The following is a 16,375-nucleotide window of genomic DNA, read 5'->3' on the forward strand; positions in this document are numbered from 1 at the left end:
ACGGAGTCTTAACCACTGGACGACCAGGGAAGTCCCAGGAGGCCATATTTTTGAAGCCTACATGAGTACAACTGAAGAAAGAGTTCTGTGAAGTTACAGAAGCTACCCTGGGCCACGCCTCCTTCTAAAGGTTAAGTCATGCTCAAAATAAGCCTGCAGCTGGCCATTTCAACATGAGGTCAGGGGGCTTTCCTGGTGGCGCAGTGGCTGAGGGTCCGCCTGCCGATGCAGGGAACGCGGGTTCGTGCCCCGGTCCGGGAGGATCCCACATGCCGCGGAGTGGCTCGGCCCGTGGGCCGTGGCCGCTGGGCCTGAGCGTCCAGAGCCTGTGCTCCGCGGCGGGAGAGGCCACAGCGGTGAGAGGCCCGCGTACCGCAAAAAAAAAAAAAAAAAAAAAAAATGAGGTCAGCGGAATTAAGAAAATGATTCATGAGAATAAATCAGAATCAGCAAACTCAGATGAGGTAGAGAACTCAAGAAACAACTAAAACAAAAGAAAAAGTTCAGAAATGAATACAAGAATACTTAAGAGAGAAAGAAGATGAAAAGGAAGAATTTAATTTAAAAAAAAGAGATAGAAATATTCAAAAGTGATAAACACTGAAAATGAATCCTACAAACAGATATATTAAGAATTCCTAAAGAAGAAAAAAAAAGTAAGGGCACAGAAAAAAATAGCAAAAACTTGAAGAAAAATTTCCTGAAATTAGAAAAAAAATTTTTGAAGCTACATATTAAAAGAACACACCCCATACCTGAGAATACTGACCCACAAAGAAACACCAAGATATATTCTGGTAAAATCACTAGATACTAAAGAAAAAGAAAAAAAAAAATCCTTGGGTATCTAGGCAGAAACAACAAGTAGCTTGCAAGGGAAAGAAAATTTGACTATCATCAGACTTTCAACAGTAATGCCTATTCCAAGAGAAAACAAAATAACATATATAAGATACTCAAGAAAAACAAAAGTGAACCAGATTTCACATCCAGCAAAATTGACTTCAAAGTCTAACGGGCAATAACAAACTGTCAACAATATGCAAAAACTAGGCAATACTGTCCCCAAGACCATTTCCTTAAGAATCTAGAAGAGAAAAAGCTTCATTAATCCAAATGACTAGAGAGACATTGAACATAGAAAGCATTAAACATATAGTTACTTGTGGAAGTGAGTACTCTATGTAATGGACACATGCTCTGATAATACAGAAATAGTACAACAATTTTAAAACTGGGAGAGAAACAGGAAATGCAAATGTAAAAGCTATTTTTTTTTTTTTGACCTGGTCTCAGTAATTCCATTGGTGATGGTAGCATTAGTCTTGTTATTTTGAGACTGCCATGTATAAAAGCTGGGATAAAATAAATGAGTAATTATAGGTTATTCTGATTCTATCATCCCCTGTGTCCTTGAGAACCAGGATTCTTGATGTGGAAGGAAGAAGATACAGGTAATACAAAAACCGGCTAAGTTATAAACCCTAACCTAGAAACATCGGTATGAACTCATAGAGCATTTTATCATAGCTCTGCCCACTGAAGAGGCCTAGAAACAATGACCAACCTTAGGCAATGAGCACACCTAGAACCTAGACAGGGTCCTGGAATACTATTTTCTACTAAAAGGTGCTAGTGTTTCTTAAATAAATGGCTGATTCCAGGCCAGGGGGTCATTACAGAAAGCAAGGAAGCACTGACGACTAGGGTTACTCCAAAAGGACTCAGGACAGTTGCTTAAGGCTCGGGGTGGGAATGAGGAGGGACTGCAAATGGGCACATGGTTCCTTTTGGGCTGGTGGATATGTTTTGCACTGGGATGGTGGTGACGGCTGCACGACTCTATAAATGCACCAGAAAAAGCTGAATAAATTGTGCACTTAAATGGTGAATTCTGTGGGATAATAAATATCTCAATAAAGCTGTTTTAAAAAGAGAAGAAAAAAAGAACTCACAAGAACTTAAAGAGGCACTCAATACCCCAAAATAGGAAAATTTGACATTCAAAAGGTATCATGATTCCAAGTGAACAAAACCCGTAAAATATTTTTAAATCCATAGGTTCATGAAGATAATTTTTTAATCCGGTGATTATACAAATCTACATTTGTGATAAAACTGCATACAACTAAATACACACATACAAATGAATACATATAAAACTGCTAAAACCAGACAAAGGTAAGTGGGTTGTGTCAATTGTCAGTTTCCTGGTTGTAAAGCTGTACTATAGTTATACAAGATGTTATCATTGAAGGAAACTGGGGGGAAGGTACACAGGATCTCTGTATTATTTCTTACAACTGCATGTAATTTACAATATTCTTTAAATGTTTAATTTTTTAAAAAAGAAACCTAATTGGTCACTTAAAAAAAAAAAAGAAAAGAGCAGACGAGGCAATCATCTCTTTATAAAAGTATCTCAATTAATAAATGAAAAAAAACCTATTAGATTATCAGAATCTTCCCACTCCCAGTGAATTAATGGGTCTAGGCACTGAGCACTAACAGCAGGTAACATCACAAAAAGAGGAAGAAGAAGACATTAGGTGCCTCGTAGTGAAAGAACACGTCACTATCTGAGGTCTTGCCACAGGGTCCAAACATGAGTCTGATCAGGCCTGGCGATCCAGCTACCAACATGCAGGACAGAGAGGAAAGGTGAGCTGTACTGGGACAGTGCAGGCAGCAAAATTCAGACTGTGGGAAAGCCTACCGCTAAAACAACCTGGATTCTTCCACAGATAAATTGTTAGGGAAAAAAAGGGGGGCAAGGGCCAGGGGCTGGGGAGGAGCAGAGTAATGGAAGGGAAATCCATTGATTAAAAGAGTCTTAAAAGACACAAATTTCCTTTAAATAGACAAGAATAAACATTGGTAGTCTTGAGAGGCACACCTCGCAATATTACTATAAAGAAAGGCAGGGAAGCATCTACTTTAAAAAGCAAGACAGTGGCTACTTCAGGGACAGAGGGGGTGATGATAAGAATGTGGCTCATGGATGGGATCGCTGGGGCAGGGAGCAAAATCCTAATTCTTGACTTAAGGGAAGGTTACGATCATGTTTGTTTAAAAATAACACAGTAAAGCTACACATTTGCTTTGCCTGATGTTCTGTATTTGACTTTTCTTTTACAATAAAAAGGCTTTTTCTAATAAGGAAAAGTTATATCACTAGTGTTACCTATCATAAGAGAACATTTATGACATTTAAAATAATGACATTTATTTTAAATAATTATATGAAACATTTAAAATAATTATACGATAGTAAACATGTAAAACAACTATGTGAAAGTAACCAATCTTATAAAATAATCACATTTAAAATGTACATACAGATGAACCTATTTGCAAAACAGAAATAGAGACACGGATGTAGGCAACAAACATATGGACACCAAGGGGGGAAAGGGAGGGTGGGATGAATTGGGAGATTGGGATTGACATATATACACTTCTATGTATAAAATAGATAGCTAATGATAACCTACGGTATAGCACAGGGAGCTCTACTCAATGCTGTCTGGAGATCTAAATAGGAAGGAAATCCAAAAAAGAGGCGATATATGTATACGTGTAGCTGATTCACTTGGCTGTACAGCAGAAACTAACGCAACATTGTAAGGCAACCATACTCCAACAAAAATTTTAGAAGTAAATAAAATGTACACAAACATAAACCGTATTATTAAATTCCAGCCAGCCACTGAAGCCTGAGGAAGGTTCTGAGGCCTATTTTCTGTGTTAGAAAGGAGATTAACAAGTGCCGCTGAGTGTTAGTGACATGCCAGCGCTCAAATGAGACTTTCTTCTCAACTTAATCAGGCCTTGAAAGAGCCCTGAGACAATGTGATTCAGGATTCTCTTACGTTTGGCCATGTACCAGCTTAAGTCACCTGCTTCACTTCAAGTCACCTCATGGACCATCTCCTATCCTACACTTCTGGAAACACTGGGTTAAAAACAGGTCTGGTGCATTAGGGTGGGCCAAGACCTAAAAACAAAAACTTAGCTCTCTCGGATCACCAACAGATTCATTTCACTTGTTCCAACCCTTTCTAAACATGCTTAAAAGGTCTGCTTTTCCATTATGAGCATTTAAGTAAGAGACCAACACTACGACCCGGTAAGAGCTGTTTATCTTCATCCTAGTTACCAGCACACACACTTCACTATGGACTTAAGAGGGCACCGTCAGAGCCCAGTAATCCTCTGCCTCTGCCTTTATGCCTAATGTGCTCAGAGGTTCTCAAGTGACAGGAGGCCTTGTAACGGAAAGCACAAATTACAAAAATAAGTGCAAAGGCCCTCCCCCAGCTGAACTCCCCATCATAAAACAAGGCACCACATCCTGAGCTACTGGCTCATCAGCACTAAGCCAATCTGATCTTTGTCAAAGCCCTTTAAAAAAAACGGCGGGGGGGGGGGTAATCAGGTTATATAATAGACTTATAACATAAACTTGTAGCAAGCAAAGAAAGCTCTGAAATTCAGATGGAATTCAGTCATGTTTTTAAAACATTTTTCTAAAATACATACATAAAAGTGGCCTGATTCTCCTATAAACGACTTGAGAGCAAATCTGCTTCTACCTCATCTTCCCCCCCACCCCAAGTTTTGCTACAAGTTTGAAGAGAAAGCAAATCCGAGCCAGGAATGTTTAATTTTTCTGGCACTGCTGCTCACCAGAGAATAGCGACCCCAACACATAAAGATGAGATTCAGGCAGGAGTTGAAAGGGAACTTGTATAACAAAGGAAGATTAGTGCTGAATTCCTGCCTTCATGTCTGTATCTTAATCAGTCTCCCTTGGGTCAGCTGACCCCATTTCCTTTCCTCTCTTCCCACCTCCTGCTTCTTCTGTGTCCTCAGCCATCCTTGTTTTGTGAACCCTCAGCTTCCCAGCTTACCCACACTCCTTTCCTTGTATATTTTGCTTTCTCATGAGACATGTGAGTAGACAAATTCTCAAATATACACAAGCCTACTAAAATGTCTGGAACAGAAATCCCAAGTTCCACTCACCACACAGGGGCTTATGGAGACCTAGTGCAGTCTCCATGATTTCCCTGGATCCCTTTATGAGAGAAGGTACACCCTGGATGGTAAGGACCAGGTCCTGGGCTCAATTTCCTGTGTACATCCACAGCAAAGGGCCCCTTTCATAACTACTACTCTGATCAAGTGAAGTCAGGAATGTTTAAATAGGAAGCTCTCTCTCCATACCAGAACCTGATGAGACCAAGACTTTAAGAATAGAAGTAAAAAACATGCACATTTAACCCTCCATTCTAGAAATGGCTATGAGCAAAAGAAACCCAGAAGTGTCTAAAGCCCAGCTGAGCTCCACTTATACTCAGGTGCACAAGACAGAAGCTCACGTCAGACCTAACACTCCAGATACTGTCCCAGGTTTGTGCCATTTTCCTCAAGATAAGGTGCCCTGGTCCCATAGGCCTGTTCTACGGGCAAATCTATAGCAGGAAAATGGCGAGGCGTTTATTTTTTTTGGGGGGGGGGGTGGCGGGGCTGGTAGTTTGGATTTTTCACCCAAGCCCTTTCCAATGAGCAATAGAGAAATATGAGAGCCTGTTTAAACATTACTTACTGCCTGTTGGATATCAGACTTCACTTGCTCACTCAACATGCCTTCAAAGACAAAGGAGTCACCAAACTTCTCAGCCTAAAGGAAAGGAAGGAAATAAAAATCCAGAAAAGGTTGTAGTAACATATTTCACATGTGCCATTTTCTCTGTACGCTACTAAAGGGGTTCTTCTTGTCCCAATGAACTTAGATTTGTCTTCTAACCTCCCAAATGACCTAAAAGCATGTGGCTTCCTGTTAAAACAGGTTACTGTCACTTAGAGAGACCATTTTTATTTAAGGCTCATTTAGCTGATAAGAATGCAGACTGGAAGAGATTAGCTACTGAGACTGTGATTGTTTCTGTTGATGGAAACACATCTCCCCAAGTATTACAAATGACTTTGGAAAATAACAGGATTCTTTACATGTCAGATTACATAATCAACCTTTGTCCTTTGTTCTGCTCCTGGAACCTAGCTAAAAGAAGTAAACGGCACTGTTTGTTGATATTCTGACACACTCCACTGAGGTGTCCACTGTGCTTATACATCTCAAGTGGCCAATTCAAACACCAGATGGAAATCTGTATTTTAATCATTCTTATTTACCATTACTGTCTCAAGTCCATATCTACCTGGTTTTCTTTGTTGCATATGACCCCAGTTCTGGAAACACCCAATGTAGTCTCTTGGTCTCCATGATTCTACTCTTCTAGTTTTCTTCCTCCATTTCAGACTCCTTCTCATCTCCTGAAATACATGGGCACTTCTTCTTGCCCCTAAGACACTGTTCCTCCCCAGCACTCTGCCCTGGCTCTCTGCTCTTCTTACTCTACACCAGTGGCCCTCAGGCTTTGTGCAGTTGAGATCACCTGGCCAGCTTGTGATAGCTACACAGCACTGCTCCCCAAGCCCAGAGGTTCTGATTCTGTAGGTCTGGGGTGAGGCCAAGGAACCTGCCCGTGTGAACAGATAAGCTGGTGATTCTAACACAGGTGGTCTAAGAGATCACACGATGAGATACACCGACCTGCTGCTGGACAAACTCTTGAAATCCCATGATTTTAACCACCACCGGCATTTCAAATGATGTTCGTATCTCCACCTCCAGTCCTCTCCTCTCCTCACCACATGATATTAACGGCCTACTAGATCCCTGTATTTCCAGCTTTATGAGCACCTCAAACTCCTTTTGCTGATTAGAGCTCATCATCTTTTCTCCACCCCAGCACTTATTTCTGTATTCCCTTGTAGCATCACCATGCCTGAGAACCCAGACCATTCCTTCACTCAACAACATGTACCAAACACCTATCAGAAGCCTGGCTTTGGGCTAAATGACAGAGATACAAGGTCAATATTACAGAGGCATGGTCTCTGTCCTGAAAGCACTCACATATGTGGTCACAAACAAAAGTCAAGTCAAACAAAGAAAGGAAGAATATAATTACAACTTTACTTGACCCTGTAAGGCAGAGAGTATAGAGAGAAGCCTCCTTTTGATAGGGTGGGCAGAGGAAGCCTCCCTGAGAGGGATATTTAAGCTGAGATGACTCGAGAATGAGAAGGAGCCAGCCATGCAAAAGGGGGACAGGCAACGGGGTCAGGAAATTCCAAGCAGGGGGAAAGTATGGGCTGCACCCCCAAGATGGGAACGAGTGTCAAGTCTGCAAGGAATAGAAACAAGAACAGCAGGGCTAGAACATGGTGAGCAAGGGAAATGTGATATAAAATGAAGTTGGAGAAATGGAAGAAAAGAAACATGAATGCCATAATAATATGAAGTATTTTATCCAAAGCAGGGGTTTTAACCCTTTTTGTGCCCTGGACCCCTTTGGCAGTATGGTGAAGCTTAAGGATCTCCTTCTCAGAATGAAATGTTTAAGTGTATAAAATAAAATCAATACAATTACAAAGAAAACTAGTTATATCGAAATATTAGTAAAACAAATTTGTGCTATAGTAACATATACATATATGTTATATATATCTATACATTAAATATAAATATGTATAAATAATACATTAAATAAGATCTAGTGGCAGGCCTCATAATTATCATTTCTAAAGTGAGGATGAATACAAACAATATTTTATGATCTCTGCAACAACAATAATGGGATACAAAATGTCTGTGATTTCTATTGGTGATAAAGTCATAGGCACTGCTGCCACTACTGTGGTATGTTGTCTATTCCTAACTGAAGGAAATGCTGAACTTCAGTTAGAGGGTAATAGAAATCCAGATGCAGTATTTCCCCATCCATGCTCCTAGATGCCCTAAACTCTGCTTAGTCTATCTAGTCTTGATGGGAACCCTAGTCTAAGGGAAGCTTCTTGCCTTAGAAGCCCACTTCTAACTTCATCAGACTACTGAGGAACCTGACCTGAGAGTATCCTCATGAAACAAAAGGAACAGCAACTTCTTACTACAAATAGGTACAAAAAGACAACTACTTTGTATATTTTAAGAAATTCCAAAGAAATGCAAAATCAAATTTGGATGCTGTTTTGCTTTCAGCATTCGCTCTGAAATTTTTTTTTTAAAGAAAGGAAGATGTTCTGGCCTGGAAAAAAACAAAAACAAGGACAGGGACTCCACAAACTGAAGGCAAGGGTAGGGTAGAGTCCTTTGGTAAGAAAAAAATGGGAAACCTACATAACAAGGATATTTTAGACACTCACAGAAACTTTCATAAACTAGAAAGCCTCTCTCTTCCTATTCCCGTTTAGGACAAACATCCACTTGCAGAACCTTGCTCTGTGATTCAGTGACCACAGGATAAAGCCTGGAACTGCCAAAGGAAAGCTTATGAGTCGTCAGGCACTGGAATAAAACCACAAAAATGAAAAGCTGCACTTCTGCATCTATTACTTCTGAATTATGCAATGCTTCTGGAACACCCAAACTATAAAGTTTTGAGAGGGAGAAGTGGCCTTACTTTACATGCTATCATCTCAAAAAGCCTGAGAGGACAGTGACGCTCTTTGGAAGATTAAAGCACTGACACACTAGAGCATAACGGTTAAGAAGACAGCTCCTGGGGTCACACTGGCCAGGCCTGAATCCCAGCTCCGCCACTAACCAGCTGTGGGACTCGGGGCAAATCACTTTGCTAATTCCCAGTTTGCCACCTGAAAACTAAGCTGCCTCACTGGGTTGCTATGAGAACAAAAATTACATGAAATATACAGAAAATGCCTGTCAAAGCACTGGGCACATAGGAAAAAGCGGTCAACTGATAAAGTTCTTCCTCCCCATTCCAACCCCATTACCTCTGTCAAATAGCCAGTTGAGTTCACAAACTTCTCAAATTCAGCATTACTGACTTCATAGGCATCCATGTAAAAGGCATCAATAGCAACTCTCCTCGCAGGTGCTTCCCCATCCTGCTTTATCTGAGGATCATCTGTGCCCATTGTAAATACTCCGGCAGGGATGGGGACCATCTGCAGCAAAAGGGGAAACACGGGAAGTCAGGCCGTCACCGCCAGAGTGAACCTGGGTCAAGTGTAGAGCGCCAGCACACAGTAAGCACCCAACAGCGAGCCAACCTCCGCCACAAAAGCCACTGTGAAGTAAGTAAAATCATGGCGTACTCCAATGAATGATTAGTCACAAAAAGAAGTGAAAATTCTTTAGGGTAGTGATTTCTTTAGGAAAAACACTACATAATACACATCTGCACACGCCATGGAAACAGGTCTGGAGCAACAGTCACCAAGCTGCTGATGGCTGCAGTGCAGAGGCAGGGAGAATATTCCACTTCTTTATACATTTGTGCATTTTTGTCCTTTATTATGTCCATATTTCTTTTAAATTATTTTTAAAAGCAAATATAAAAATGCCAAATACAATATTTTTTTTTAACTTTTTTTTTTTTTTTGGCCACACGGCATGTGGGATCTTAGTTCCCCGACCAGGGCAACCCGCGCCCCCTGCAGTGGAAGCGCAGTCTTAACCACTGGACCACCAGGGAAGTCCCCATATATAATATATTAAAAAACCCACTGAGTGAATCTAGGTTCCCAATGATAATGGAAAAGACAAATCATTGAAATGGAAAATCTAAAAGTTTTACTAGAGGACCATGTCTTGTCCTTATTTAATACCTTATTAAAACTCTAATTGTTCCTATCTACTGTTTCACATAACCTCTAAACACCAAGAGGGTAGCAACCGAGGCTGCTTTGTTCACATGTTTTCCTAGCACTAAACATAAGATCTGAGGATCACACCGAAAATTTTCAGTTAAGAAACACAGGTCCATCCTCAGCATCACTTGGGAAATCCAACATTACAGCAGTCATCCAGTTTTACTGGGTATCCTAAATATATATCCCTCTGTCCTCTCCCCTTTTCTTTTCCTCGATTAATGCTGTAGCCTCACAATTGTCTCCTTGCCTCCAGTCTCATCCCTTCACATTTCTCCCGGCTCCTCTCTAAGCCATCAACCTTCCTTTCAATCATTCATACAAGTATTTAAGCCCCTACTGAACTTTTCAAAATATCTGTCTTCTGTATCCCACACAACTTACTGAGGCTCTGCTTGGAACAGAAAAAGACTGGAAACAACCTAAATATTTTTCAATATTGGAATGATTAACTAAATTGTGGGCCACCCAGAAAATGGAAAATTAGGCAGCCATAAGAAAAGGAAAAGAAGGAAAACACCAGGAATAAAAAGACACTTTTAATATATTGATATGGAGAGATCTCACCACGATGAAGAGCAAAGTGAACAAAGCAAGGTGCACCCTAGAAAGCATGGTGTGTTATCATTTGCATGAAAAGGAGGTGGGCAGGAGAACATAGATTCACATATTTTTTTGTATTTGCTTACATTTGCAGAACACGGCTCTGGGAAGGTATTCAAGAAACTCCTGCAGTGGTTGTCTGAGGGGAAGGTTATTACGAAAGTGGAAAATTTTTCACTATACACCCTTCTACAGAATTTTTTTTGTAATTTTAAAACCATGTACTCTATTCAAAATAACAAACAATAAAGTGTCAATCTGATTATACCTCTTTCCTACTTAAATTCTTCAGGGATCCCCAGCACCTTTGAGGGTTAAATATCTCAGCATCAGAGCCTAATCTCTCCCCACCTCTCTCACCCTGTACTCCACCTGCACTTCATCTCTTGTGAATAACATCAATGCTCAACGATCACCTCCTACAGAAGGCCTTTCCTGCCTACATTTCCCTCTGCTGGCTGGGCATATCCCCCTCATTTGGAATCCTCTGATAAACACCTCTCTAAACAACCGACACACACTGTACATACGTTAATGGCTTGTTTTTACCTGCCCTAGATCCCAGGCTCCTTGGGGACCAGAAATAAAGTTTTCACTTCTATGTCCCCAGCTCCTAGTACGGTGCACGGCAAGTAAGGAAAGAAGGAAGTAAGGAAGGAAGGAAGGGAGTGGGGGGGATGGATGGATGAAGAAACTTCGTTGACTGAAAGAGTGACATCACGGATACAATGAAAAATGTATCAGTTGAATTATTCCTAATTATAAAAATTCTCTTTCTTTTATAACACCATCCCAGACATGGATAGCATGCCTGCATCACAGTGAAACCTGTTTAAGAGACTCTGCTCGAAGACTGAACTAGGTTCCCACATTATTCTCATTATTCTCCAAGCATCTGGGACACAAGATTCCTCAATCGAGATGAGAAGTCAGAATTTCAAGCAGCTCTGCAAAGAAGAAGAAAAATAGAAGCCTGCAGACGAAAGCTTAAAATGATTATTAAAATGATCTAATAAAAGGTTTCATATTTCCTAAAGGACTTTAAGAAAAAAAAAAAGCTTTCCAGCAGCAGACAAGTAGGTCCTTTTCTCAGAACGGCTGTTCATCCCAAGGTGCAAACACAAGGCCTATAGGAAACTATGCCCATTGTTCCCAATGAAGTTTTACAATTATCTCAGTTTTTCATCCCACTCTCCCTCAAGGTGAGCACCAACAATGCTAATACAATCACAACTTCCACTGTGGACTCCAGGCCTAATTTTTTTTCTTTCATTAACCATCAGAGATAGCCAGCAATGAATAAGCCAAGTTTCCATTCTGGAGGCTATAGATAAAAATAGCCTGCATGGCTCTGACTGTATCATAATTCCCAATTTTCACTGATGAAGTCTCTGTCCTACAAATGTAGAATGTCGTTCTAGTGAAATCCAGAGCATCAGGTCTCACACTCCTAAACCAAATACAAAGAACCGTTTTGATCAGTGTGGACCTTCATGAAGGTCCAGATTCAAACAATCCATTCGTCCTTGGAGGTAAGTTAAAACCCCTTCTGGCACATCAGTTTCTACCACTGCCAAGCAAGCCAAAAGGACAGGTGAGTCAAAGCAACTCTCTTATCACTAGGACCATATCTGAGCTACACACTCTGGCCAGGTGCAGTGGACATCTATGATTTTTGCCCACCTGGCACCCATTCCCTCCTGTTCTTGTAAGAGCAAGTGACATCTCTTTGAAAACCACTTCTTCAACTAAGTACATGTCTCAGGTGGAGCTGGATGACACTGCTGCATGCCCCCCACTCCCCCCCGCCACACACACACCCCGCCCCTGCCCCATGACTCAGGCCTAGCCAATTACCACATTCTTTTGACCACAGAGATGTAATCAGGGATAGGCCCACGACCCAATCAAAGTTAATCTCAGAACTTTTGCTGGAGCTATGAGGGAAAGAAAACTCTTTCTCTTCCAGCTCTTTGATCATTAGAAGGAATACTACCTAAAAATGAAGCCAACATAGAAGAAAGAGGAGCTGCCGAGAGAGCCAAAAAGAGAGATCTGGAGATGCTGCCTGAGGCCCTGCATCCAGCTGTGTCTGGGACCATATCTGCACGTGAACTGCCCAGCCATGAGAGCCCATAAACGTCCCTACCCACACTTCTTTATCAGCCTACTAAGCTAGTTTTAAGAATCTCTTCTTTCACTTGCTTCTGTGGGACTTTTGTTTTACACACAAAAATGAAATAAGTTTACAGGCAACTCTTTTGTGTAGCACTTCTCCTTTTTCCTTCTTTCCTCTCCTCAAACCTAAGTAAAAAGGTAAAGGCTCCGCAGAAAGCTGGGTGAATAACAAGAGATGCAAGCTCCCTGGATCTGCCCACAAGCTGCTGTCTTATCTATCTATGCAGGGCTTACCTACCTATATCATCCTGTCACTCTACTGACACTAATCATAGATGAAATGGCATTAAAGTTCCTTCAAGCCCGGGGATTTCATGATTCTATTCAGCCTCAGTTGTCACATCTGTAAAGTGGGGGATAATATCTCACAGGATCCTGGGGAGGATAAGATACAGCAAAAAGACTGCTTTCCAAAGGTTTCTTTAAAAAGTAACTCATACCCTTAATTCCCCTGGCAGTTTCTCAATATTGTAACCAACAAAAAAAGGTAAAAGATCATTCCAGAAATTGTTACACGATGCCTAAATGTGTAAAGCGCTTGGAGGATACAGACATTAAAACAGGTCTAAAAAATTGCTTCCCGTGTAGAAAGAGATATCAGACAATTACACAAATAACACTACTTTACAGAAAATATACAAGTTTCCATCAGACATTGACAAAATGCTATGAGAATTTAGAGGATAGAAACACCACTTCTTCCTGGAGGAAAGGGGTCATAGAAGAGATGGTATTCAATCGTGTCTTGACACCTGGGTAAGCATTACCCGATCAAACCATCCTCAGACAGGAAACTGACTGACTTTACCCACATATACAGAGATACCACGTACAATTTTATTGTCTCATGATCTTCAATGCCTTTTCAAACAACTCTTTTAAAAGATACATGGAGATTAAAACATTTTGATACCTTTTTATAAAATACTAAGCTGTACAGAACATTGTTAGAATAGTTTTCTCAAGGAGCATTGTATAGTTTTTAACCAGAGGGAAGTTAAGTAAAATTTGAAAATATCTATATTGTTTCCCAGACAATTCTTACTGCCATAACTTTCTGGTGAAACCTAAATTCCTTGAGGGTAAAGCCCAGTGCTATTTACTTCTCTGTAAATAGCACTTGGCAAGTGTTCATTAAATTGATTAAAATATTTTTTAATAAAGACTCACACCTAAAAAGTGTTACATTAAAAAGGGTGAAAATGTCACCCCCAGAAACCTTAAACTACTTACATATCCCGGAACACACCATGCACTTGTACAATGCTTCATTTGTACCCATGCTATTCTCCTTCTCGCAATGTCCTTCAATCTGCCCTTCCATCCCTAACTCCTGAAAATGTCTCCTCCAAGGCCTAGCCTAATGTGGTCTTTTCTTTGAGCACTTCCTGACTTGTCCAGGAAACAAGAATCCTTTCTTCTTCTCCAAGTGCTTTGTACATACTCCTCCTATAGGACTGTCACTATAGAAAAATGATGCTTGCATATAACTGTGATTGTGTGTGTGTGTGTGTGTGTGTGTGTGTGTGTGTGAGTGAGTGAGAGAGAGAGACAGACAGACAGACAGAGAGACAGAGAGAGACAGAGAGAGAGAGAGAGAGGTCTACCAACAAGTCAATGCCTTGAGGGTAGGGCATAGGTCTTTCTTTTCTATAAGCCCAGAACACAGGACAGAGTCTTATATAATACGTGTACCAAATAAGTATTTATTGAATTAAACTAAATAAACGGAAAACAAAAATAGATTCAGTACAACCTCAATCCAAATCCCAGCAAGTTATTTGATCAATATGAACAATACGATACTCAAGTTTATATGGAGAGGCAAAAGACCCAGAAGAACCAACACAATATTGATGAGAAAAACGAAGTTGGAGGAAAGACACTATGCAACTTACTATAAAACTACAGTAGCCAAGACATGTATTAGTTAAAGAACACCCAAACGTATTAGTGGAACAGCGGAGAGGGACCAGAAATAGACCTCCATAAATAAAATCAAATGATCTTTGACAAAGGAGCAAAGACAATACAATGGAGCTAAGGCAGTCTCTTCAACAAATGCTGGTACAACTGGACATCCACGTGCAAAAAAAAAAAAAAAGAATCTAGACAGAGACCACTCTTCAAAAGACAATGTCAAGAGATTGAGAAGACAAGCAACAGACTGGGAGAAAATAGTTGCTGATGACACATCTGATAAAGGACTGTTATCCAAAATAAACAATTCTTAAAACTCAACAATAAGAAAACAAATAATACAATTAAAAATGGGCCAAGGACCTTCCAAAGAAGATATACAGGTGGCAAAGATGCTCAGTATGTCAACCAAAAAATGCAAAATTAAAACAACATACCATTACATACCTTAGAATGCCCAAAATCTGAAACACTGACAACACCAAATGCTGACAAGGGTGTGGAGCAACAGGAATTCTCATGCCTTGCTAGTAGGAATGCACAACGGTACAGCCGCTTTGGAAGACAGTTTGGTGGTTTCTTACAAAACTAAGCATACTCTTGCTATATGATCCAACAATCACATTCCTTGGTATTTACTCAAAGGTGCTGAAAATTTTATGTCCACACAAAAAACCTGCACCCAGATTTTTATAGCAGCTTTATTCATAATTGCCAAAACTCAGAAACAAGCAAGATGCCTCTCAGTAGGTGAATGGATAAACTGTGGTACATCCAGACAATACATTATTATTCAGCATGAAAAATAAATGAACTATCAAGCTATGAAAAGACACATAGGAAACTTAAATGAATATTACTAAGTGAAGGAAGCCAATCTGAAGAGCCTACATACTATATGATTCCAACTATAAGACATTCTGGAAAAGGCAAAACTTATGGAGACAGTAAAAAGATCAGTGGTGGCCACTTGGGAGGAGGGAGAGGGATGAAGAGGCAGAGCACAGAAGATTCTTAGGGCAATAAAAATATTCTGTATGATACTATAGTGATGGACGTATGTCGCTGTACATTCATCCAAACCTATAAAATGTTCAACACCAACAGTGAACCCTAATGTAAATTACAGTTGACTCCTGAACAACACGGATTTGAACTGTGAGGGTCAACTTATACATAGATTTTTTCAATAGATACATACTTCAGTACTACATGACCTGCACTTTGTTGAATCCTGGAATGCAGAACCACAGGTATGGAAGGCCAACTGTAAAGTTATACTAGGATTTTTGACCACGCAGGGGGCCAGTGCCCCTAACCCACATGTTTTTCAAGGGTCAACTGCACAGACTTTGGGTGATTATGATATGTCGGTGTAGGTTTATCAATTGTAACAAATGTACCACTGTGGTGGAGGATCTTGATAATGGGCAAGGCTATGCCTGTGTTGGGGCAGTAGGTATATGGGAAATCTCTTTACCTTCCTCTCAATTTTGTTGTGAACCTAAAACTGCTCAAAAAAATAATCCTTTTATTTAAAAAAAGAAAGAAAATTAAGAAAATAAAAGGTTATCACTACGACCATGTATCTCACATAATATTGGACTTCCTGAATTCAGAATAAATGGCTAAGTGTCAGAATTAGACCAAAGTCATCTGCACATGAACTAAAACATCTGAAACCAAGGAAAACAGAGAGACAAAGAACAGCCTCCTAGGAATTCCTTTGTCTTGATAAGAAGTCTACTTCAGGTTCAAGCATTAAGTTTAAGAGTCCTTGAAGGCTTGTGAGCCGTGTTCTCAACAACTGCTAGTTTACTAATAACTTGGGATGCTGCCAAACATTATAGAAACTGAGTGCAAGGGAAGACAAACATAAAATAAATGCACATATACAAAATATAAGTTAATTAATTATATATTTTTCCCT

General features: G+C 40.2%; 1 protein-coding gene across 10 annotated transcripts in view; it reads right to left on the bottom strand.

Annotated features, from left to right (window-relative positions):
* SUMF1 (sulfatase modifying factor 1) overlaps positions 1-16,375 on the bottom strand; it is a 372,466-nt gene that overhangs the window by 354,302 nt on the left and 1,789 nt on the right. For all 10 annotated transcript variants that reach the window (XR_004528608.2, XM_073787582.1, XM_073787580.1 and 7 more), the window contains exons 2-3: positions 8,866-9,039; positions 5,612-5,686 (exon numbers count right to left, since the gene is read on the bottom strand). Coding sequence is in view for 9 of the 10 variants with exons in the window: in XM_073787582.1 (XP_073643683.1) it covers positions 5,612-5,686; positions 8,866-9,039 (249 nt within the window). In the remaining variant the exon portion in view is untranslated. The remainder of the gene's footprint in view (positions 1-5,611; positions 5,687-8,865; positions 9,040-16,375) is intronic.

This window comes from Tursiops truncatus, chromosome 10 (genome assembly GCF_011762595.2).
Source record: "Tursiops truncatus isolate mTurTru1 chromosome 10, mTurTru1.mat.Y, whole genome shotgun sequence".
NCBI classification, from domain to species: domain Eukaryota; kingdom Metazoa; phylum Chordata; class Mammalia; order Artiodactyla; family Delphinidae; genus Tursiops; species Tursiops truncatus.